General features: G+C 42.0%; 1 protein-coding gene across 1 annotated transcript in view; it reads left to right on the top strand.

Moving 5' to 3' along the window:
- The first annotated feature begins 24,280 nt into the window (after window positions 1-24,280).
- Window positions 24,281-25,879, top strand: part of SUSD3 (sushi domain containing 3) — a 58,014-nt gene continuing 56,415 nt past the window's right edge. The window contains exon 1 of the mRNA XM_081315528.1: window positions 24,281-24,632. Within this exon, the coding sequence (XP_081171654.1) occupies window positions 24,545-24,632 (88 nt within the window). The 5' untranslated portion in view covers window positions 24,281-24,544. The remainder of the gene's footprint in view (window positions 24,633-25,879) is intronic.

Below are 25,879 nucleotides of genomic sequence, written 5' to 3'. Positions count from 1 at the left end.
TACCAAAACTGGATGTGATATTCCAGATGTGGCCTTACTAAGGCTTTATAAAGCGGCATAGATTTTGATTCTATGCTTCTGTTTATACAAGCAAGGATTGCATTAGGTTTTTTGGCTGCTACCACACATTGCTAGCTCATATTACTGCTACGTTTGTAAGCCGTCCTGAGTCTTCGGAGAAGGGCGGGATATAAATGGAATTAAAATAAAATAAATACATAAATATTGAAGTGATCGTCCACTAGGACTCCAAGGTCCTTCTCATAGTTACTGTTTTTGAGCCAGGTTTTCCCTAATCTTACTCGTACATTTGGTTTTTACTGCCTAAATGTAAAACCTTGCTTTCCTCCACATTAAATTTCATGTTTTTTATAGGCCCCATTGTTCAAGACTGCCAAGATCTTTCTGGATCCTTGTGGTACCCCACTGCTTACTTCCCTCCATGTCAATGTAGAACCATTAAGGAGAACTCATTGAGTATGGTTTGTCAGCCAGTTACAAATCCGTCTGGTGGTGATGCTATCTATCCCATATTTTTCTAGCTTACCAAGAAGTAGGTTGTGGTCTACTTTGTCAAATGTTTGCTAAAGTCTAAGTATATTATGTCCACAGCATTTTGCTGTTCTACTAATTTAATCACTTTGTCAAAGAATAAAATAATATTTGTTTAACATGATTTGTTTTTAACAAATTCATGCTGGCTTTTAGTTATAGCTTTTCTAGATTTTTGCAGATCTGTTTTTTGGTTATTATTTTCCAGTATCTTCCCAGGTATTGATGTTAGACTTATTGGTCTGTAGTTTCCTGGATCTGTTTCCCCCCTTCCTTTTTTTTGAAGATGGTAACCACATCAGCTCTTTTCCAATTCTCAGGTAATTCCCCGGTGTTCCAGGATTTTTGAAAGATACGGTACAATGGTTCTGAGATAACATCTGCCAACTCTGGAATATCATCAATTAGGTCCCTGTAATTTATATTCAGGGGACACGGTGGCTCAGTGGGTTAGGACACTGAGCTTGTCGATCAGAAGGTCGGCAGTTTGGCGGGTCGAATCCCGAGTGCCGCATAACAGAGTGAGCGCCTGTTACTCATCCCAGCTTCTGCCAACCTAGCAGTTTGAAAGCACGTAAAAATAGGGACCACTACGGTGGGAAGGTAACAGCGTTCCGTGCGCCTTTGGCATCTAGTCATGCCGACCACATGACCATGGAGACGTCCTCGGACAAGTGCTGGCTCTTCGGCTTTGAAACGGAGATGAGCACCGGCCCCTAGAGTTGGAAACGACTAGCACGCATGTGCGGGGGAACCTTTACCTTAATTTATATTCATCAAGATCAGGTAGGTATTCTCTAACCGTTTACTTGTTTATTGTAATTTTTATTTCTAGTTTGTCTTTTACAGTTACATTTTTGGTAGATTGGGCTATATAGTTTCTTTTTGCATGAAGACTGATGCAAAGAATGAGTTAAGCAGTTCTGCTTTTTATCTGCTGCCTGTTGCTTCCTTGCCATCTTCTCTCTTAAGTGGACCTACTGTTTCCTTGACTTTTTTCTTGTTATTTATATAGTGAACAAAAAAAATATTTTAAATTATCTTTGACTTTTCTTGCAAGTCTTTGTTCATTCTAAGCTTTTCTTTTCCTCACTTCATCTTCGCAGATTCAGTCTATATGTTGGTATTCTACTTTTGTTATGTGTCCCTCTTTCCATTTTTTTACTTGTCCTTTTTGTTTTTCAGTTTATCAGAGAGATCTTTGTGTAACAATGCTGGTTTCTTTTTAGATTTCTTGTTTTTCAATGGTATTGTGCTGGACTGGGCTTTCACAATCCTATTTTTCGAAGTTTCCTGTAAATAACTTCTTGAGTTGTTTTCTCCTTTAGGATTTTCATCACAGAATTTTTATTAGGGTCTCTCTGAGTTTGTTAAAATCAGCTCTTTTAAAGTTGAAGACACTGGCTAGATTATGTTGTATAGTTTGTGTTTGCATTATATTGAATTCCAATATGAAGTGGTCACTCTCACCCAAGTTCCAGCAACTTCAACTCTCTCTATCACTTCTTCTCTATTAGTAAGAATTAGGTCCAGTATAGCTTTTCCTCTAGTTCCCTCCTCCACCTTTTGGATGACAAAGTTGTCAGCCAGGTTGGTTAGCAATCTGTTTGATCTCCCACTTACTGCAGAGTTTGTCTCCCCGTTGATATTTGGGTAGTTAAAGTTTCCCGTTACTACTATGGTATATTTCCTACATACATTTGTTAGTTGTTTAACAAAATGTTCATCTATTTTTTCTGCTTGGTTGGGTGGCCTGTAGTATACACCTATAGCAATGTCATTCTTTTTTCCTTTTATGTTCATCCATTTGAATTCTAGGAGGTTTTCATTCTTGCTTTTGTGGATTTCTCTAGAGATGTAATGATATTTTATTAGGTCCAGCTATACTGGACCTAATTCTTACTAATAGAGAAGAAGTGATAGAGAGAGGTGAAGTTGCTGGAGTAAGTATGAACACCCGACAACACCCTGAGTAAGCAGCTTTTTAATTTGAAAGCAGCTCAGAGTCTGCTGGAGTGGCAGTCATAATAAATTTAATTAATAAACCCCACCTCCATGTATCCCTATATCCAGGGAAACACACACATCACAGTGAGGGGGGGGAGGGGAGAGAGAGAGAGAGAGAGAGAGAGAGAGAGAGAGAGAGAGAGAGAGAGAGAGAGAGAGAAAGAAAGAAAGAGAGAAATACTCCAAGTGAAATACTCCAAGCAGCACTAAATTTCCCCAGTAGCAATAACAGTCTTCTTATTTTCTGCATTGCTAAAGTGCAGTTCTTTCCCACCATAATTCTCTCCATTCCTGTGCTGAATGAGAAAGACCAGCTCCTGGTCCTAATTCTAGGGCTGTCTTTGCCCATCTGCCACCAAACTCTGTGTTGTATTTTAAATGTTTGTTTTATCACTATCAACTCTGTAACATCATGTGATTTCAGTGGAGTTATTCAGACTAGCTTGCTGATTAACAAACTGGGGCAAACTGTAATGAAAAAGCACTTTTCTATAGAGGTCAGCGCAAACAGGATTACTGCTGTTTCAGATATATTTCCATAAAAGTATTTTAGTTCACCAAAGGCATTACCCGTGATAGAATAATGAGGAGATGTTCATGTTTTTCTCTGATCCTTGGATAAAACTCTCCATTGTTCCTGATGTGCCTGGGATTTTTTACTGTAGATTTTTAATTTCTTACTCTTTACAAATGCCTTGTAAATAGCTAGAGACAAAACTCCCATTAATTTCAACGTCATTTTCCCCAGTAACTGTGACAGATAAAAATCCTGCTTGTACAATGATCTATCAAAAAAACAACTTCTTGAAAGGGACCAAGATCAAACCCCACGTCTTGTGCAGTTCACTAATCATACAGCTGCTCCAGTTAATCTTTTGGGATTTGTCAAAGCTATGCAGTTTGCATGAAATAAACTTTGATTTAGCTGTTTCCTGCTAGTTTTTTTTCCCCTCCCTTTGGGCAGCTGACTCAAACTCAGATGATCTCAGAAGTTCTCAATAGTAATAAACTTTAAGGAGGTTTCCCCATTCTAAGGAATCGTGTAGCTATCCTAAGAGATGAACCCAACAGTATCATTTTTCCCCAGAGCCATTTGTATAAGCTGGCTGCTTTTTTGGTTGAGATTTTAGTTGCCTCCATGTTTTTTGGCTTCTCAATTCATTATTTAATAAAAAATGTCACAGAAATTTCAGGACAGGAAGGAGACAAGGAAAATATTGATTGTGTATTTGTTTTTCTATATGCATAGAGAAAAATCCTAACTTCACCCATACATTCCCACCTTCTATATCTTCTGGTCTTAAAGTTGTGAAGTTCCCTGTCACAAAACACCATAAATCCTGATTTAGAGAGAGACAAAGTATCTCCCCTTATTAATTAGTTCTTTTGAGCTAACATTCTAGAATTCATAGTGTTACTATTATTTGCCTGTTGCACCATGTTTTTTTCCTTTGCAAAAGTATCAACTTAATTTTAGATTGCTAAAATGTTCAATCTGTGTCTCAAAATGGACATGTTTAATGTAACTTAGCTAGCTAGCACTGATTTGTGTGGCATAGTGACAAGCCAGCTGCATTCAGATGAAAGAAATATACGGTAGGTTCAGATCCCATCAATTATGAACTATCCATTGAACATGTTAACTGGGAATTATGAGAGTTAAAGTAAATCATGTTTGGAGGGTATCAAATTGAGGAAATACCTATGCTCTTAGGCAAGTTGCTATCATATTGATTTTGTATGTGACTGATATGCCCGGGAGAGTGGATTACATGTCGGTATTATCCTGTCTTTCTTTTGTTTAGCTATTTTTCCTTAAATGATTAGAAGTTCCAAGAGTGCAGTGGTTATGTGGGCTTGATTCATCTCCAGTTTGTTGGCAACTATTACTTCTTATTATTATTTATTCAATCTGTATTCCACCTATCTTTGCATGTATTTACAAATATGCATCTTGAGACACAGCTTAAGCTCTTAAACAGCCAATATTTACTGATCTCACATCAAATATCATTGGAGTATTCAGCAGCTTAGGAAGCTGATATTGGTTTCATATCTCTTTACTTATCTCTCAACAAAAGTACAATCCTGTTACTCTTCTCAAAGAGCAATATTCTGCTCCCTGAAACTAAAGGAAATCCCCAAGTATTGTAATATCTTCCAGCTGGCAGTGAGCTTCCTTAGCTCATGTAGAATCATAATTTGAAAAAGAGTTATCAGCTAGGTCTCCAAAATAAACTAATATAAAGTAAGAAGAGGAAAACAAAAACAAAAAAATCAGAAATATTTCTGAAAAGAAAAAAGATTCAAAGAAATGGCTTCCAATCTCTTTCAAAGCAGCTATAAGTACAATGATAAATTTACCCCTTATTCTAAGATTGCAACATGAGTTTCTTCACTCTATAATCTATTCTGTCTAATCATCAAAACCATAAATCGTGCATTCATTTTTTTTCTGTTTTACACAAGAAGTCCATAAGAGGGTATTGCCATTTTTGGGGGTGGGTGTGTTAAGTCAATTTGGCCATTTCGGTGAGTCCCATCATGTTCACCAACCATTCCTCCATTGTGGATAATGCCAAATCATTCCATCTTAAAAGAAAACCCTCTGGTCTCACTTGTATATTAATCTTTAAAATCCTCTAGCTCAGTGTATGTATTTGTATTTTTTATTTTTTTTTAACACATCTATCAAGCATAAAAAAAATGTTCCTTCTTGCGGTTCACATTTCCCAACATAAATTTGAAGTGCCTTTGTACATTCTATACAATTTCTCTGGTGATATATATTAGTGGTACATCATTTTATTAAAATTATCTTTAATTTAATTTAATTTAATATCTTTACAATATACAATATACAATTTTTTTTCAACTACATATTTTCCCATTGTTCCATGTGTATATTATAACCGAAATTTTAGCCCACTTTATCATACATGATTTTGCTCCTTCTTCTGGTTCAAATTTCACTTAAAAGGTATACATTTTACCAATGTATACATTTGTCATTTATGGACAATTTCAATTTTGAACTCAGTCTTGCAATGTTCAAAACTATAAACTGTTTTGTCTATTTTAAATATTTCTAATAACTGTAACTAAGAATGCTATTGTTAATTATATCCTCCTGCCCCCAGTTCTTCCCTTGATTTTATTTTGTATTGCCCTTGGCAAAATTCTAGTTTCTCGCAATAATGTCGGTTTGCCTATAACTTCTCGCCTATAAAATGCTTCTTGTGCTGAGAACTACAGAGGTTTTTAGGCACAACCTGGCTTTGTATCTATTCCATATTCTGAGTATGGAAAGCCTGGCATAATGATTTTTAAAATCCAAATTAACCTTGACTTTATTGTACCACAAATATGCTTGCCATCCAAATCTCAGGTCATAACCTTCTAACTTCAAGAGTTTTCTATTTCTTGACAGCATCCACTCTTTGTCCAAGCCAAACAGCAAAGTGCAAAATCCAGTTTCAAATCAGGCAGATCCAAATCTCCACTTTCCTTTGCATCTTGTAATACTTAATATTAACTTGTGTTTTTTTTACAGCCAAACAAATGTAGATGTATCCTTCTGCCTCTGTTTAAATGGCACATCAGTTATCAAAACAGGTACTATCTAAAAAAAAATGAGAAAAGGTATTCATTTTTATCACAGAAATTCTCCCCAGCTATGACAATTGTAGTTTCTCCTGTCTTATGTCTTTTTTTTACTTTTATAATCAATGTTTTTGCCATGTGTTTGTATTACCTCAAGATAGCCAATATCAGTAGCCTTCTCCTAGACATTTGTCAGGAAACTCACAGCACACTTATAAACTATTCTTAAGATGATGCCCAAAATGGAAATATAAATGAAAATATAATTGTAAAATTATATGGTACATGTTAATCAAAGTCCAAGAGTGTTTTAAGATTAAAATGCTATTCTAAGCTTCTTAGAGAAAGCCAAGCTTCTTAGAGAAAGCCAAGATACAGATTTATTATGATGTATGGATATTCTTTAGCTGTATAAGTACATCATGATTACTTTTTCAATAGCTAAGTCCACTGTTTGAGATACCTTTTTTGCCCAGAACAAATAGAGAAGTAAATAAAAGGAATTATGGTTATTATTAAGAGAAGAACTCATGCTGAAACTGCATGCAATTTTGCAATGTTTTATTTATATATTTATCATAATATATATAAAAGCAGCTGCTAAGCTTAAATGTGTCAACAAGGATTGCTGTAGATATTCATTGACCATAAGAAGCCATGGTATTGCAAGCCAAGTTAGGAGATTTTCTAGGAAACCAACCAGGAATGGTGGTAATGATGCAATGAGGCAGAAGTAATAGCTGGAAAGAGGAAGAAAAGTGAAAGAAGAAAGTGAGATTGCAGAGAAAAGGCTTAAGATCCATAGCTACAGTGGTGAGAATTGGGAATGGAGTAGATGTTTGGTTGAATGTTGAAGAAGATTCATGGAACACTAGAAAGGAGAACCTAATGAGAGAGTTAGAGATGAAAGTAAGGGCAAGGTGCATGAGTAAATCTTCAGAAATTTGACCTAAGGAGATTATTGGTTATTAAAATAATGCAGTAGTCTGGCATACTAATGGGCAGCCCAATTGTCTAGGTGGCCAAGGAAGATACTGGGATTTGGTAGCCCTCAATCTCCTTGAAGGCCAGCTGAGATAGTGACATCTACCTGGGTTATGGAATTTGGTAGGAGGTAAGTGCCGTAGATGGTCAGCAGAATGGATTATATGTCATAGGAAAGGCTGAGTAATACAAAAGATTCCACCTAACCACACACACACACACACACACACACACACACAAAACCCCAACCTCCAGGAGGATGAGTTGGAATCCAATAGGAGTTGGCTTGGGAGGGACTGTGTGACCGGCTTTGGTGTGTGGTAGGCAATGCTTCCCTGAGTGAAAAGCAGGAAGCATTGATAGGTGGCACCCTTAGAGTGAGAGGACAAGGAGTGATCCACTTAGAAGACCCAAGTAAGTGGGGTTTTCTTGGGAAACTGGCAGTGGAGAAAGAAGAATTATGAAGGGAACTGAAAAGCTGGAAGAGATTAAGAATGAGTTGGAAATTGGTAAAAGTGGGCTGCCAGATATTAGCTTCCACTCAGATTGCCTCAGGGAGAGAATAAATGTATGTTGAGGGTTTAGCGATAGTGGATTAAATCTTATGTTTCCCAATTATGTGGAGAGGATTGGGAATAAGTTCACAACATATTGGTTCTAATGATTCCTGGGAGATATGGCTGGGGGCATTGGTTGAGGCATCAAAGGGGAAGGAGACTATTAACTCATTACTGATCCACACTTTCAACCTTAATGACCCACTCCTAGATCCATGTGGTTGTATTGTTTCTTGACATGGCCTTGTACTGCTGATAATGAATGCAGGTCTATTTAAAACAAGGTCACATTCATCACAATTTGGTTGCAGATGAACAACCAAGCTTGGAGTGCATTACCAATACCTGTTTGGGGAAAGGAGGTGATGAAACCATCTCAGAGATTTACCCCTCCAGTTTTTAATTCTTGATTCCAGAGGTGGGATAAATAGGGATGATCTTCACCTTGTATGTTCCAGGTCCATCGTCCATGACAGGATATGATTGCCTATTAGTTGAGAGCCTGCTTTTATAGCAGCTCCCATCTGCCTAGCAGAACACCTTCCTAAGCTCCTGGATCTCAATACCAGGCTGCTGGTCGAGATCCCCAGCTTATTGTGCTGAGGAGACCTCAATCTTGGGATGGTTCCAAGCAAGCTAATCCATGACAACCATTAGGTCGTCCTACATAATAGTCAACTTGACTGTGTTGCTTTTTGCTCATCACAGGTTGTATTGGTTCTTTTGTATTGTATTACATTGGTTCTTTTGCATTCAGAAGCAACAAACAGACTAATATGAGCACTTAAGGCTTTATTCCAAGGCAGTATAGTCACGTAACATGAGGTAACAATCAAAGAATATTAATACCATTAGCAATTAAAATATTGAAGAATACACTAAGAAAAAGAAAGATCTTACATTTATTTCCAGTCATGGAACCCCAGAGAGATAATGGCAAGCAGACTCCCTAAAAGTCAGCAAACATACTGCACATTATATCTGCACTGAAGCTCCATCTCATGGAGGTTTATGATTAGCTTATACTGTATAAGCTTCAAAATATAAATAAGCACACCTGATTTGCAATTGTCTCATCTCTCTGGATTTTACCAAGGACAAGGAGGACAACTCTCTTATCTTGGAGTGCTTTGCTCTTCTGCCCAAGAGTGAGACCATCAAAGTTCAAGGTTAAGGAGTCTTGCCAAGAATGAGACCATCGAGGTCATAGAGCCTTTGTTTATGCCAAGTGGCAATCAGACCATCTCAGATTTCAAGTATATCTGTTTCTCAAGATTAATTAGATTGAAAATGAAAAAGATAATCCAGCTCTACAAAGGTGCCTCACCAAAGACAGGGTAAAACAACAAATGACACAAGAATGGCCTTTTAGTGAATTAAATAAATGCTTGCTTAGTTCTGAACTTCATACTGAACCATTATAGGAAAATATAAAACCATATAGAATTCTGTAGAACTACATCCCACAAAGGATCTACACCACTGTTTAATTCCTGGTCACCAATTTCCCAGTGGAACCACTAGCACTAGACCAGGGGTAGGCAACCTCGGCTCTTTTATGACTCGTGGACTTCAACTCCCAGAATTCCTGAGCCAGCCAGTATCCTGGTCTCAGTAAGCTGTAGGATCAGCAGTTTTCTGATAAAGTCACTCAGATTTGCTGTAAACCTGGCCATTCATGTGAGATGGTGCTTCAAGTAACATCTTACAATATTATCTGGGATTCTGCTTATAACCTATGAACTTTTCCCCCTGCATATTTTATCCATGCCTTTCTGACTTCTTAAGGTAGAAATGGGTGTGTGGTGAGTTGGGCCTGGGAAACCTTGGATGATTCACTATAAAAGAGGAACCTGGAAGGAAAGAACGCACCCCTTCTGGTCTTTTTCAACATCATTGACCATGGTACCACCTTGAATGCCTGTAAGAACTGTGAGTTAAGGGCACAGTGGTTCCTAAGCAAGTGATACCATTTGGTGGCAGTCAGGGAGGAGATTCTGTACTTTTCCCTCTTTATGAAACCTCTGAGAAAGGCTGTCCATTGCTTTGTAGACTGCAGCAGTACACTCAGTGGTAGATTCCCCTGATGAGAAAATGAGTGGGTGAAGGAGATGAAGATTCATAGGCTATGGTTTGCAGTTGAGGTCCCACACCCTGGAATAATGTACTTCTTGAAACCATCTCTGTTGACTTTGAATACTGAATTGTTACAGAGGGCATTTGGGAAGTGAATATTGTCATCCTGGCACCCACCTGCATTTGACCTTTTTATTCTGATTGTAACTTGTTGCAATGTTTCATATTTTTAGAATATAAATTGCTGAGAGTCACTTTGGCATCTGATGACATAAAACTGCAATGAACGAACAAACAAGCAATGTGCATATAAGCCCTTCATTCAGCGGAAGAAAGCCACTGAATGGCAGGTGGCACTTCTATTACAGGGATAGTAGCAAGCAGAAGACAGAAATTGGTATCTAAATGGTTCAGCAACATGTTTCCAAATATTTAAAACACTGTACTCTATGAACTGTGTATATATACAGAAGCTGAATTCAACTATAAGAAGGCTTTATCTTTATTATTTTTCAGCTATATCTGGAAATGTGCCATGCATATACCACATTTTAGTATAAAATGTTCTATAGGCCATCTCCTCAATCTAGAGAACACAATGTACAAATCAATCTCAAGTAACCATTTCAATCATTGGATTTTAAAAATAGTTTTTGCAAAGTAAACTGACGTAAATAATCAATGTGGTATTTTAGGCATGGATTAAACCTACCCTTTTATCTGAAAACATTTCTTTTAAGCAAAGGTTACAAAAGGGAATGTTTCTGGAATAACATTAGCTGAGGGTATTAGGATGATGAGAACTGTCATCACTTTTGTTGTAACTATTTTAAGTTCAATTTTTTCTTCACAGCCTCCTTGCAAATGTTTATGTTACTTTGCTTGCATACTATAAAAGCTATGCAAACACAATAACTTCTACATATCCTGGGCATAACCTTTTCTGTGATGGGTCCATTAGAGAGGCAACCTAGAGAACACAGAGGGCAGGACAAGAAGCAATGGGTGGAATACCCTAAAGAGAGATTCAACCTAGAACGAAGGAGAAATTTAAATTAATCAAGAAGAGACAACCATTTGTCTGGAATAGTCTATAGCAGGAGTGTCAAACTGCTGGCCCGGAGGCCGCTTGCATCATACAGAGGCCACGCCCACCCCAGCTCCGGCAGTGTACAAAAAGTCACAATACGTCGCAACACATCACATGATGTGGCAAGTTTGACACATGTGGTCTATAGCAGCAAGGCATTGGACTAGAAGACCTCCAAGCTCCCTTTCAACCGTATTATTCTGTTATTCACGCTGGCTGAGGAATTCTGGGTGTTGAAGTCCACAAGTCATAAAAGGGCCAAGTTTGAAGACCCCTGTTCTATGATTTTGAGGGAAATAAGTAACAATATTGTATAGGCAAAGAGGACCAAAATATTCCTTAAGATCTGGGAAGCAAGATAGCATTTGGAAGGCTCCTTTATGACTATAACCAATAGTTATAGTTATTTTTAAGAGATGACCTCATGCTGAAATTGCATGCAATTTTGCCATGTCTTATTTACATATTTATCATAACTGTATGGCTGCCCATCTCACAAGAGTCTTTGAAAATGTGAAGCAGCTCTCACAAGAGATCGATGGGACGTTAAGGTGCTTCCAAGTAAAAAAGGCAGGATGCAGAGATGCAGTCATTATGAAGCTTTATTCATCGATAGGTTATATAAAAAGAGCTATATGGCATGGAAGCATCCATGCTTGTATGATAGAGAATGCATGCAAGAGAGAAAATAGAAAAGAGAAGCAGAACAAAGAAGCAGCCCCTGGGCAGAGGTATTTATGGGGGGTCTCGGCCCCTCCCTAGCCATAAAACTCTCTCGCCAATGGGGCTGCTGCAGGGGAGCAAAGAAGCCTCTTTGCTCCATCTGATGACCTATTTGGGGAACTGCCATGGCTGGCACAAAACATGTAACAATTCCCCTTCTTGCCAGCCAATGACAGGGACCAGTGAATGTGTGTGAGGGGGCGAGCAGGTGTCATCGACATGTATAAAAACGTTCAGAAGACCAAACACAAACGCTTACACAGAAGGTTGTGCCGGTCAATGGGAAGAGGTTTGGTGAACAGATCAGCTATCTGGTCAGCTGTGTTACAGTGCTCAACATGTATGAAACCCTCTTTGGCTAGCTGCCTGACATTTTTATAGCGTATGTCTATGTGGCGAGATCTAGAGCCTACTGCATAAGCCTCCGTGATTGCAATTGCGGCTGTGTTGTCCTCTAGAATTTGGATGGGCAGAGGAGGAGATGCCCAGATGCTGGTTATCAGATCATTGAACCAAGTCAAATCATTGGCCGTGTCTGACAGGCTGGCATATTCAGCCTCGGCCGTGGAGCATGAAACAAATTTTTGCTGCCTAACATGCCAATGTATTGGGCAGCCATTTAGCAATATGAGGAAACCAGAGGTGCTTCGTCTACTTTTGGTGTCGCCAGCCCAGTCTGCGTCTGAGTAAGCAGAGAGCTGGGCCGTCTCCCCCTTCTCTGGTTCCAGCACAAGGAGGGCATCGGTCGTGCCCCTGAGATACCTAAGTACCCTCTTAACAGCAGTCCAGTGGAATTCCTTTGGGTGTTCCACATGCCTGGACAATAGATTTACAGCTAAAGCTATGTCAGGCCTGCTCCAATTGCTGATATATAGCAAGGAGCCAATCACAGATCTGTAAAGCGTATTATCTGTGAACTCAGGACCGTCCTTATAAGTGTGGTTGTAAAAGTCGCTTTGCATTGGGCTATGCGTGGGATTAGATTCTGCCATTTTGCATTTGGCCAATAACTCCTCTATCTTTTCTTTTTGAGATAGAGCGAACCCCCCCTTAGTGGCCAAAATATGCACACCCAAGTACTTATCAACCCGCCCCTAAGATTTCAAAGTGAACTTTTCTTCCAGGGCCTTGGCAAATTCATCACACCCTTCCTTGTCAGGTCCTACGTATAGTAGGTCGTCCACATAAACTAACACCCTTTCTGTGGTACCCTTGGAGTTGCGTGTGAAAACACATTCATCTGCACGGGATGCGGTGAAACCAACTCGTTCTAAACTTTTTCTAAGGCAGTCATACCATAGTTTCCCTGACTGCTTGAGACCATATAACCCTTTGTGGAGTAACCATGTATTTTCCCCTTCTTGCTGGTAGCCAGGAGGGGCCTTCACGTAGATCTGCCGGTCCAAGTTGGCGTGGAGGTAAGCCGTCTGGATGTCGAATTGGAAGACTTCCTCCCCCAGAGCGGCTGCAGTCACGAGGGCGGTCTTGACGCTCTCTGCCCGGACAGTTGGAGAGTATGTCTCCCCATAGTCTTCCATATAGCGTTGGGCGAATCCCTGAGCTACCAAACGGGCCTTATACAGGTAGAGGCCATTGGCAAGTGGTTTTGCCTTGTAAACCCACCTTGTGCCAATGACTTTCCTCTCCTTTGGAGGTTGCTGGGGGGTGAAGACCTTGAGTTGTTTTAAGCTCTGCATTTCCTTCTCCATCGCGAGCTGCCATTTCTCCTGTTCTTCGATGGGCAGCTCCTGGATGTCAGAGAAGGATTTTGGGGTGACCACAACGCTGTTAACAGACGCGATGTGCCCAATGTCAATTCTCTTTGGCGGGATGCCTTTGTTGGACTGCTTTGACCTCCTTACCTTCTGCCACTCACCGCCTTTTTCTTCCGCGGGTTTCTGAGGCGTTGCTGGGGAACTGGACGGCTCATCCTCCCCATCTGAACCAGGTGGGATGACATCTTCGTGTTGTTCCACACTTTCGTCGGTGGCAGGGTATGTGGACGTCTCAGGTGATGTCTTAGTCGGTGTGCCCTTGCTGGGACGGTTGATATATGGGCTCAGATCATTGGAGTGAATCTGGGCCCAATTGGAGTCCTCTTCGAAGGAGGCAGATTGAGAAGTCACAATCCTGCCCCCTTCTCCCAGGAAATGGTAGGCCTTGGAGCCAGGAGCGTAGCCCAAGAACCTCAGTCTCTGGGAGACAGATCTCCCCTTCTTCCGCAGCTGCTTGGGGATGTGAACCCATGCGTAGGACCCAAACACACGTAAATGTCCCAGATTTGGTTTCCTACCATGAACTAGGAAATATGGGGTCTGGTTCACAACACTGCTCCAGGTGCGGTTTAAGGTGTAATTGGCGTATTTTACCGCTTCTGCCCAGTATGATTCTGCGACCCCAGCGTCTGCAATCAGACTACGCATCATAGTTTGTAGGACTCCATTTCTTTTCTCTGCCACGCCATTTTGAGCGGGAGTGAAAGGCGCGGTAAGAAAATGGCGGATGCCCTTACGCTTTACCCAGTCCTGGAATTTTCGGGACATGAACTCAGCCCCGCGGTCGCTCTGCAGTTGTGCGATCTTGGTTTTATACTGGGTCTCTACAAAATTGTAGAGTGATTTTATGGCGTCAAAGGCTTCAGATTTTTCTGTGAGGATATACACGTGGCCGTACCGTGAAAAATCATCAACTGCAGTGAGAAAATACTGACTTTTCCCTAGGGATGGTGTAAAAGGCCCGACCAAATCAACATGTACTAGTTGGTACGGGTATTGGGTCTTACGCAGTGATGTTTTTGGAATGGGCGCAGCCTTCCTCTTTGACCTCTTACAGATTGCACAGTCCAGGAATACCTCACAATCTTTGAGCTGGACTCCCTCAGCAAACTCTCCCATCTTTTTAACTACAGGGAAGCTTGCATGAGCTAATCTTCGGTGTAAGAGATGGGCACACTTATCGTGGAGTGGCTTCCCCACCAACACCCTCTTGGCATTGGTTGCCTTGAGCGGTGCTTCAGGTGACAGCTGAGGTTCGGATTTCTTATCCACACTGCCTTGCTGTGGGGGCTTGGATGCAACCGCTTCAGCCTTGCGCTGGTTAAGCAGCCTTGGGGTTGGTTGTGGGGAAAAATATGGCAAATCATTTATGATGGCAATATTTCCAATGTCCCTCTGGTCCCGGGTGACATGACCTCCCCCTTTGTGAAATAGAACTTCCACCCTGTCATCGTCACATAATTTGATAATGCTTAATAGGTTGTTGGCAATGGAGGGAGCATGTAAAACACCTTCAACTTTTCCAAGCCCGGGTACAGAAACCGTGCCCTCCCCAATAACTAAAGCCTTATCACCATTTGCGACTTTGACAGATGAGTTAATTTTCTTTAACCTTTTAAACCCTTGACTCATATTGGTAATGTGAGAAGAAGCTCCAGAGTCCAGTAACCATAAGTCAGTGGGGCTATCAGCCTTTGTGGTGGGAGCACAAGTAGACACAAAATTGTTAGTACTTTTGGCCCCGCCACGGCCCCTTCCTTGTCCCTTGCCCCTACCTTGATTGGGACCACGCTTGGGGCCTTGTTGAAAATGGGGGCAGTCCTTCTTGAGGTGCCCCTCAGAGCCACAGGTGAAACACTTGAGTAGAGCATTAACCTGCTCTGAGTTGCGGTGTCGTTTGCTGGCTGGCTGGTGACTCTGTTGTATTCTCCCGTATCTCTTCGTCTTCTATCTTCGTCAATGAGTCTGCCCTCGAGATAGGACAGAGGCATCGCTTCATCCCTGCCCCCTTCCAGGGAAATAATAAAATTGTTCCAACTTTTGTCCAGGGAAGCCACGATGACTGCGACCAAGTTCTCTTCAGGTATACGGTAATTTTTGGACATCAGTTGCGCCCTGAGGGATTTTAATTTTCCGAGATGTTCTGCCATGCTGGCCCCAAACCTGAGTCTTGTGTTGTAAAACTCAGTTGTGAGTCTGGTGAGGGAACCAATGCTCTTGCTGTTGAATAAATTGTATAATAACCGCCAAACTGCGCAAGCTGTGAGTCCATCTGGAATGCTTGGGAACAAGTTATCATCCATAGAACCCATCAGAGTAGAAAAAGCCTGTCTATGGAGCCACTCGTCTCGTGATCCCCATGGGAAAGATGGGGGGTTCAGAACCATTTCAAGAGTCCCATCCTTTAATAGACATACCTGCACATTTCTATTCCAACTGTGGTAGTTCTCCCCCCCAATTTTCAGTTTTTCAAAGTTGAGTGGCAACGTGGACACAGGGAGAAACGTTTTGTCTAGTTCCGAGAGCATCTGAGAGGTTTGCATTGAAAAGAAAGGTAAAGGGACCCCTCTAGTGGGCGTTGGTGGTATTTTTCTCTGATTTTTAGATGGCCCCCCTTCAGGGTTAAAAAGCCCGTACTGGGCATGTCCGGAAAACATGTGATCAGGGGGTGGGCGTTGCCCAAGATTGCCGGCCGGCATTTGGATCTGAAAAGACTCTGGAAATCTTTCCTGGAGCCCCCCCGGCCCTGGATTTTCATGAGAAGCCCATCGCTGGTCCTGAAAACCTTGGGGATGGCTAAAGCCGATGCTGGAGGAGGGGGCCAACCCCCCTCGAAGGCCATTTGGTAAGGAGAGAGTCTGGGCGGGGACGAAAGGAAGACTGGGGGCCCCGGAGAGAGGGTCGGGGGCCTTGGAGGGTAATGAGGGAGGTTGGCTACTCCCGATGTTGGAGCTGCAGTCTTATTGCCATCATAGGTCATGAGGGTTTCTGGTGGAGAGAGCCCAGGAGTTTGCATGTTGCTACGGCTGGATGCCAGGGATTGCTGGGCCTCCAGACTTAATTGAGGCCTTTCTTTGTTAGAAAATGTGGGCGCACAGGGGGCTGCCATCTTGTTTCCTGTGCCGGGCCATGCGGTCTCCCTGGGCGCAGCCATCTTGTTTCCTGTTGCCCCAGGAAGCTGTAGGTCACAGTTAGGCAGGGGATTTCGTGCTGAAAGCCCTGGGGTCCCGGGGTTACTCAGGGTAGCGGGCGCCATATTGAGGGGCCTCGTGGTCACTAAGGGGGGGCTTACCCGGCATCCACAGTCCTTCTGCACTGATGTCCTTCGTGGAGAGGCTTGTGGGGTCTCCTGTACTGCAAGGAGTTTTAGAAGCAGTTCCTTGCATTCCTGTGTAGACATTTGATCCACGCATTGCTTGCGTTGGGCCCGGAGTGCTTCTGCTGCATCTGGACAGTCTTGGGCGGACTGTAAAACTTCCAAGCTTCCCTCTGTGGCGTGCAGAAGGAAGCCATCTGTGCTCTCACCTGGAGCGGAGCTTGCTTCAGGGGCTAGGGCTGTTGATCTTGATTGAAGACTCCTGGTCACAATCTGGGATCTCCGGCCATCCATTTCAGTTTCAAATCTAGGTATCTCACTGCTGTCTGCAAGCTTGGAAGCTTTGCCTTAAACCATCCTCTCTGCTACCAACTTGAGAAGCAGCTCTCACAAGAGATCGATGGGACGTTAAGGTGCTTCCAAGTAAAAAAGGCAGGATGCAGAGATGCAGTCATTATGAAGCTTTATTCATCGATAGGTTATATAAAAAGAGCTATATGGCATGGAAGCATCCATGCTTGTATGATAGAGAATGCATGCAAGAGAGAAAATAGAAAAGAGAAGCAGAACAAAGAAGCAGCCCCTGGGCAGAGGTATTTATGGGGGGTCTCGGCCCCTCCCTAGCCATAAAACTCTCTCGCCAATGGGGCTGCTGCAGGGGAGCAAAGAAGCCTCTTTGCTCCATCTGATGACCTATTTGGGGAACTGCCATGGCTGGCACAAAACATGTAACAGAAAATGTGCAGAATTGTAATATATTAAAAATTCACCTTGTAGACATGCAAAACTGTGGCAAGATGGAAAGCAGCATAAGCCTCCATATTTCAGTTTAAAAGCAAGGGCAATAGATTGCCTTTGAGATAAGGTTACAGGATGGTGCCTAAAATTTTGTTCTGGAGAAGCAGCATTTCATGATCATCAAAGCCACTATTTCAACAATTCACATGTACATTTTATTGATATCAATCACTACTTTAATAGCAAATAGAAAATAATTATACATCATGATAGATCTTTCAAAATGACCTTGATCATTACTATTTCTGCAATTCTCTATGGCTTTGTTCAAAATTGCTACCCTTAAACCTAATATTAGGCTGAATTCATTCTCTCTGTCTGTCTCTCTGTCTCTGTCTCTCTCTGTGTGTGTGTGTGTGTGTGTTGGTTAAATACATTTTCCATCTCATTATTTCAATCTGCAATTGTTCAGCTCTGCTCACAGCATTGTTTGCACAGTCCCTAAACCCACCTAATTCTGCTTTAACCTTAGTGGCTGAGCAGCCGAACCTGAATATAAAAATAAACTGCTTCTGTTAAAATGTTAGTAACTTGCCCCCGACCCACAACATTGCCATTAAATCAGTGGTGGGATTCAAATACATGAACAACTGGTTCTTTGTGTGGATGCTGCTTCCAGAGGTCCATTCTGGGCCTGGGTAACAAAAAATTAGCTACCAGTTCTGCTGAAGTGGTGCAAACAGGCTGAATCCCACCACTCCATTAAATCCAATAAGCTTGGGAAGGGATAAGCTGGGCTGGTGAGCAAGATGTCTTCAGTTTCATGGTCTTGTGCACCCTTTCAGCATTCCATCTGAATTTAATATTTTGCACTCTTGAAAGAAAGGGGTTGTTCACATATTAGAATAAGACTTGATAAGAAAATGTATACATTTTTACTATACTAGTAAGTACCAATAGCCTCAGTTTTTCTAGGGAAAACAGTGGATGGTACTTGCCTTTTCCTTGCATAGTGACAATTTATATATAATTTATAATTTAAAGGGAAGAAAAAGCAAGATAAAAATGCAGACGGAAAAAGGAACCAAAAATAAAGAAAACAGAAAGAGAATGGTTTCCAACTTTCTTTGGTACAGATATAGATTAAAAAATACATCAAACTCTTAATTATCAATAGTCCACATTATTTCTACAATCCTGCATAATTCTAATCATCAAATTCCAAAATCACATTTTCATTTCTTTCCGTTTCTCGCAAAAAGTGCAAACGTAGTTTCTAGGTAGAAAATAAAATTTAATCAAAGCTGTCAATTTCACCATTTCTGCCAACCTATCATTTAACCATCCATTCTGCACAGTGGTAGTCTTCATGAAAAATCACCTCCATTAATGCAGTTGTCCACCTAAATGGAGTATGTATGTATTTATTTATTTATTTATTTATTTATTTATTTATTTATTTATTTATTTAGATTTATATACCGCCCTTTCCCGAAGTAGCAAAGACTAGCCACAATATGCATGCGTGAGTAGACCTGTGCATGGGTCTGTGTGCTTGTCATTAGAAATAATGGGAGGGAAATTCAAAAACATGTCTGGCAGTAGAGCTGTCCCTGCCACATTCTTCTAATGCTCCTTAACAATAATGTCATTTGACCAATGTAGTCATAGCTCTTTGATACTGCTAGCTTCTCCATGCTGGTCTGCATGGATCACTGAAAGCCCTGGAAAGTAAAATGCTGGATTTGAACGGAGAGCTGAAGTGGGGCGAGAACATAAGTATTCACACAAGCAGTTTTTTTTAAATGAGCGTTGAACATGAACATATGATGTATGTAAGAACAGGAAAACATGATCAAGCTAGTTAGGAGGGCATGCCTTTATATGTTCAACACTCGTTTTAAAAAACTGCTTGTGTGAATCACATATTCTAAGTCAAAAGTTCTTCTCTTTTCTCTCTTCTTCTCTGAGAAGAAACTTTGATGCAGGCAAACACAACACTTTCTCTTTTTTGATGCTTGCAGCTCATTATTGATTCAGATTCCATTCTGCTGTAGAAACTTGAAGCAGACTGCTTCATCTCATCTATCTATCTATCTATCTATCTATCTATCTATCTATCTATCTGTCTATCTAAAATCTTCCTATGTGTCACAGAGTTGCCTCAGAATGGGATCTCCTGGAGATAAACTGGGATAAAAATAGACCTGCTAATCCAAGGTTTTTAAAAAAAACTGGGAGGTATTTTGTGTTGAGGTAAATACATTTTAGTGAGCAAGTAATAATGGTGGCACCATGGGATTTGAAAGCCAAGTGGGGTCAGAGTTCTACCTGTAAGGTTCTACCAGAGAATAATACTGGGGCTAGACTGAGAGACTCAGAACCACTTTGGAAGAAGACAGTGAAACAAACGTATATATTGTTGCCAAGATAACAACACAAGGCTCATCTACTTACCTAGAGTCAAGCTCAGTTCAAAGGACACTTTTATATTGTGGATCTTTTTGCTATAATATTTACAGTTTGGCTTGATTAAATGCTACTTTTTTCCATAAGAAAGAAATGCATCAACTTATCACTAATGCACTAGCAAACATAGCCATGAGACTGATGGTGTACAGATCTTTTCCCTACCCAATTCTGAAATACTATGATGTTCAATTTATTTATTTAGCAAATTTACATAGCAACCCATCTCACAAATGTGATGCTGGACAGCATACAGTGGAACAAACAGGTTAAAGTATAAAGAAGTATAAACAACCATTAAAAACAGTTAAGCATAAACATAAGTAAGATTGTGGGGAAATGGACCAACATCCTAAACACAACAGGATCCTTCTGCCGTTTTCTGGGAATGGTTTGAACCTGTTGGGTCTGTGGAAGTAGACAGAGTACTTATGACTGTAAGCTTGGCACCCTGCTCTTCAGATATTGGGTGGGATGATATGTGAGTGGTTTTAGTGGTAGTAAAAATAGTAAATAACCACAGCTGGTTCCTACCATACTGGATAATTTTCATCAAGTATCAAACTTACCTTTTTTTAGAGAATCATGGAGAAAATTGTTGTACACCAACTATAGCAGAGTCTGGATGAAGCAGATTATCTAGAGATCTTTCAGTCAGGATGCAGATCTGGACATGGGACAGAAAAAGCACTGGTCACTCTTTTGGATGACCACTGGCAAGAATGGGATGGGGTAGTGTACCCATCCTGGTGGCTCTTCTTAACCTTTCAGTAACTTTCAGTGTCATCAACCATGGTAGCCTTCTGAAGCAGCTTCAGGGTTTGGGAATGAGTGATGGCTCACTTCCTTCCAACGGGGCTGATACCAGTCAATGTTGATTGGAAGAAATAGGGTTTGGTGCTCTCTCCATTCTGTTTAATATCTATATGAATCAACTGGACTACATCATCATCAACATACTGATGATACTCAACTGGACCTCTCTGGCACTGGTGAAGTAAGTGGTGCTTGAAGGCTGTGGAACAAAAGACTTCAAAATTGAACACTGCCAACATCGCCCCCCACTCCAGCCGAGTGGTTTGGATTTTAGGCCTTCCAAGTCTGAGACTGCTACTGAATGGAGTTGCACTGCCCCAAACGTACCTGATGCATAAGCTGGGGGTCCTTCTTAATTCATGACTCCTGCTCAAGGAGCAGGTGGCAGTTGTGACTAGGAGGGCCTTAGCACAACTTCATACTGTTTACCAATTGTGCCTGCTCCTGAATCATAAGGCTCTGCTCACAATTACTCATTTCCTGGTCATATCCTGAATGGACTATAATTTGTTCTACATGGAGCTGCAATATCCAGAAGCTTCAGGTGGTACAAAATGTTATATCTCTGCTCTGTGAGCTACATAATTTGCTTCCAGGTCCATTCAAGGTGTTGTTTATGACCTTTAAAGTCCTACATGGTACAGGGTTAGGTTATCCTCTCCCTAATTATTTCTACCCAGTCCATCAGGGGCAGCAGAAGCACGTGGTAGGTCTCATCTATTAAGGATTTCCATTTGATGGGACCAAGGAGATGTGCATTTTCTGCTGTGGCACCTACCTTCTGGAACAACTTCCCTCTAAGATGAAATTGGCTCCAACTTTTTGGCCTTTTAGAAAGCCCTCAAAATGTGTTTTTTCTTTACGCCCAAGGGTCACCCAGCTGGAGAAAGCCCATCTATTGATAGGCACCACATATGTTAATCCTCTCACTTTCTTGTTTTTACTTAGGTTAATTGTTTAACTGTTTTTAATATTGTTTTAATTGTTGGGTTTAATGTATGTCGCTTAGAGTCACCTTGTGTGAGATGGGCAGCCATAGAAATTTGATTAAAATAAATAAATTTGCTTGTTTATGTATGCTGCAGCCTGAAATAAAAGAATCCTGTGTTATTATTAAATTGGTCCTTATCTTATGGTTTAGCTTTAACCTCATTTTTTCCATCTTATTTTGCTGATCCAATAAGCATATCATGGTATTTTAGTTTTAGAAATGACTTACCTTTTCTGCAGATCAAGCTATGGTAATATAAATAAATAGCCCTGCCTTGCACAGAACAGCTTAGTTTCGTGCAGATGTCTGTCAGTCAGTTGGTGAGATGGCAATAAAAACCACCTGGAGGGGATTAAGTTATCATATCCAAAGCCCAAGATTAATAATGACAAGTTAGGAGTTTACACACTGGACTGACGTACAGTCTGCTAAGCTAAGCAAGATTCAGACTGTTTGACACTTGGATGGGTAACCCCATGGAATTCTAGAATGCTAAGATAGTCTGGGAACATTAAAAAAAACCCATCATGCCTGAAGAAAGCAAACACTTCTATCTTGATAACCAGAAAACTACATGGATGTCTCCATGAATTACAAGAGTCAAATTAACACTCTTAACCTTTCAGTGCTGCCTGAAATCAAACCCATACTTGTGTACCTCAGTGTGCCTGGCTGAGGAATTCTGGGAGTTGAAGTCCACAAGTTGAAGTCCACAAGGGCCAAGTTTGAAGATCCCTGCTCTAGATTTTCCATAAAAAAGGCCAGCTCTAAGAATTAGAGAAAGCCCTACTGAATGAAAGAAAGGCTCACAGGATTGCAGCTTGATTAGAGGTGCTAATTAACAACAAGGCTGAAGGCCATCACTTCTTTGGGATAATGGAGCAACTTTAGAGTTGGTTTCATGACATCTAACAGAAATTACATAATTTATGTAATTTGTATGATGGTTTTTTATTAGATACTATGGCTATATGAGTTGGCATGATTATATAGCATCAACCTTGTGAACTTGTACATAGCGTGTGTTACTTATGTGTATAGGTAGATATATACTTTCTTTTGAGAGCAAGCAACAGAATTTCATTTTTAGTGTGGACCAGTGTGCTCACAGTAAAAAATGACAATAAAGGTTCTTATCTATCTCATCTCACTAGACTGGCATTATTATATAGTCATCTGTAGTAGACGTACTGTACAACATTTGTTCGGTACTAGAATAAAATAATGGTTAATGGTTTATCTACAAAAGCTTTATTCTTACTGCTAGTGTTTGTCCCACCTTGTGAGCTGCACAGTGTCAATCATCCATTCCAGACTTCTTGTAAGTAGGTATGGTCACGCAAACCCAGACAAGGATAATGCAAACCATAGTTCAGTAAGAGTTTATAGATTTATATATTGAGAAAGTAAGTTCTGCTTGTGCATCAAAAATATTCCAGGTGCATTACTGCTTCTGAGTCATTTGACGTTATTAGTCCCCACCACAAAATTAAATACATATATATATATATATATTTGCAGACATGCAAATCAGACATATTTTTAGGTCCACCCTCTAAGGTGTCTCTCTCTCTCCAACAGTGTGAAGCAGTGGTAGAAGAAGACTCAGGTTCAATTCCACTGTCCTGGAAGTAACTTTGAGCTGATCTATTTTGCAGTCTGATCTACCATCGTAAAGCTCTGTTTAGGGGGGAAAAAATGAAAGGAGGGCGCGCTTGTGTGTGAGCTCCCAAAGATCAGGCAAGGTATGAATTATTTAAATAAGGAGCAACGCAAAACATAAATATGTGCTTTTGTAGACAAAAAAAAAACCCTACGTCTGCCTCGGGAGTATTCCGCGGTGTGTGATGATCCCCAGCGGAGCATGCCTTTGTCTCACACGCTCTTATACAACCATAAGTGTTGAAGAAATTACTCATGCATATTCATGTGGCCTAAATGGTCCTGTGCTCCCGTTTTCTCGAAGAAGGGGGGGGGATTACGTCGGACTAAGGCAGGGGTCTTCAAACTTGGCCCTTTTATGACTTGTGGACTTCAACTCCCAGAATTCCTCAGCCAGCAAAGCTGGCTGAGGAATTCTGGGAGTTGAAGTCCACAAGTCATAAAAGGGCCAAGTTTGAAGACCCCTGGACTAAGGAGTGCGGGGCCCTGACGCGACTACTTCTACCGAGAGGAGGCCCCGGGTTGTGCCCTAAGTCGGCGAAAGAAAGGCACTCGTCAGCCTGCGTTTCGACCAGATGGATCGTACAGCCCGCTCCGGTTGCGCCGCGTCGAAGCCCCAGGACGCGGGAATCCGCCTCTTGGGAGATCTTCCTGGGGGGCGGGGGGGAAGGAAGCCGCGACACACCTTTGCATTGGATACGGCGCAGTTAAGGGGCGCATCCGAACGGAGAGACCCGACGGATCCGGCTCGTCGAGTCCCCGACGATCGGTTGAGCAAGAAGGCGCGACGACCTCCCTTTCCTTCGCCCGCGCTCAGCGCTAAAGAGGAAGCGAGGTGTGCCTTGTGTGGCGGGGGAGGGGGGCGGGGGAGGGCGGGATCTCCAGGTGCTCAGCACCGTCCTTTGCTTGCCGCTCGTTAGACGCCGCGGCGGCGGCGGCGGCGGCGGCGGAGGGGACGGCGAGCCAAGTGCCGGCAGTTGTGAAAGGAAACGAAGTGGGCAACGAAGACGACGCTCCTGCCCGCAGAGAGAAGCTCTCCGGAGCGCCGCGATCCCTCGGCCGCAGCGGACAAGCCAGCGGGGAAGACCCCTCCCTCCCCCGGGAAGAGTGCGAGATTTTGCCCGGAGAAGAGGGCCAGGTCGCCCCCTCCCCCTGCGGCTCGGAAGCCCCGAGGGCCCGGGAGCCATGCAAGCCGCCACCGCCTCCATCCTCGACGTGTCGAGAACGGTGGTGACCCGCGAGGAGGGAAGCCAACGGCGGAACGAGTCCGCGGGTGAGAAGGCAGCGGAGGGGGGGGGGCGGGGAGTGGAGGGGCGGCGGTCCAGTGATTGACCGACGAGAGTCACGATGCCGTTTTGAAGGAAATGACCCCTCCGGGTTTGACGTGCGGGACGGGGGCAGGTGGCGGCGGGAAGGGATGCTATATAATCCGTGTTGCATCTGCGAGCGCCCGTTGCTGCTCTGCTCTTTTCCCGCGTGGGGCCAGTGGGTTGTGGAGGTTCTGCCTTCCTTAGTTTAGGCAGCTTCCTGGCTGTGTATTGAAAGATGGGAGAGTGGGCAGACTAACAAGTGCCCGAAACATGTTTGTGGTTGGGAGTGAGGTTTCTTCTGAATTAAAATGCTTAATTGAGTTTAGCTGAACCTTGCCATCACCACCTCTCAGCATCTCAGAGAACCGGTGGGGGTGGGGGTGTCCCTTCAGTTCCCGCAGTAGCCCCTGGAAAGATCGGAGGTCAGGATTGAAGAGGCATTTCCTTAAGAAACTGAAGACCTAATTCGAGTAGCTTAAGCAATGGGACACACACCATCTGTCTGTCTCAATAAAAAGCAGCTTGTTCTAAACAGATCTTGGTTGCCCCTTGATGCTCCAAATGACCTATCAGTTTTTTGATTTGTAGTATATTTGGTAACCTTTCCAACTGTTATTGCATTTGTTTCAACCTTCTGAGAGGCTCCAAGCTTAATGTCATCTGTAGGTTCATGAAGTCACATTCATAGTGAAGTTTAAGGCCTTCTGGCATCAAGCAATACTTAATGGGACACTGCCAGAAGACCCTTGATTTACCATGAGAGAAAAGAGGTGGAATAGAAATAATTAAGGAGAAGTTGCCTGAAACCCATCTTGAGTCCAAGGTTCAGATGTATTCAGGAATCCTACCTAGCCTTATTCCCACAGGAAGAGAGTTCCCTTACTGAAATATATGAACTGGACTTTTCAATATAGACAAATATGGAAAGAATCTGAAATCTACCATGCAATGCAGTTAATGAGCCATTCATGTAATCTGTGAGAACAATGACAGCCGGTGTTGAAGTAAAATTGGTACATTGAGATGGAGATCTGATGTCCATCTACCTGGAACTGAAACCAGTTTCTGAATTATAGGAAGCTTCTATCAGAGCAAAAATATATATTATGCGAAAGACAATTGAATGGTTCACCTAATTTTATTTTTATTTCTCATTGCCCTATTTTTTTATATCACTAGTGTGGTCCTCACCCTTTTCCTGAGTACAGAA

Source organism: Vipera berus (genome assembly GCF_964194415.1).
Source record: "Vipera berus genome assembly, chromosome: 2".
In the NCBI taxonomy this organism is placed as follows: domain Eukaryota; kingdom Metazoa; phylum Chordata; class Lepidosauria; order Squamata; family Viperidae; genus Vipera; species Vipera berus.
The sequence above is the reverse complement of the archived record's forward strand: the minus strand, read 5'-3'. Positions and strand labels throughout refer to the sequence as shown.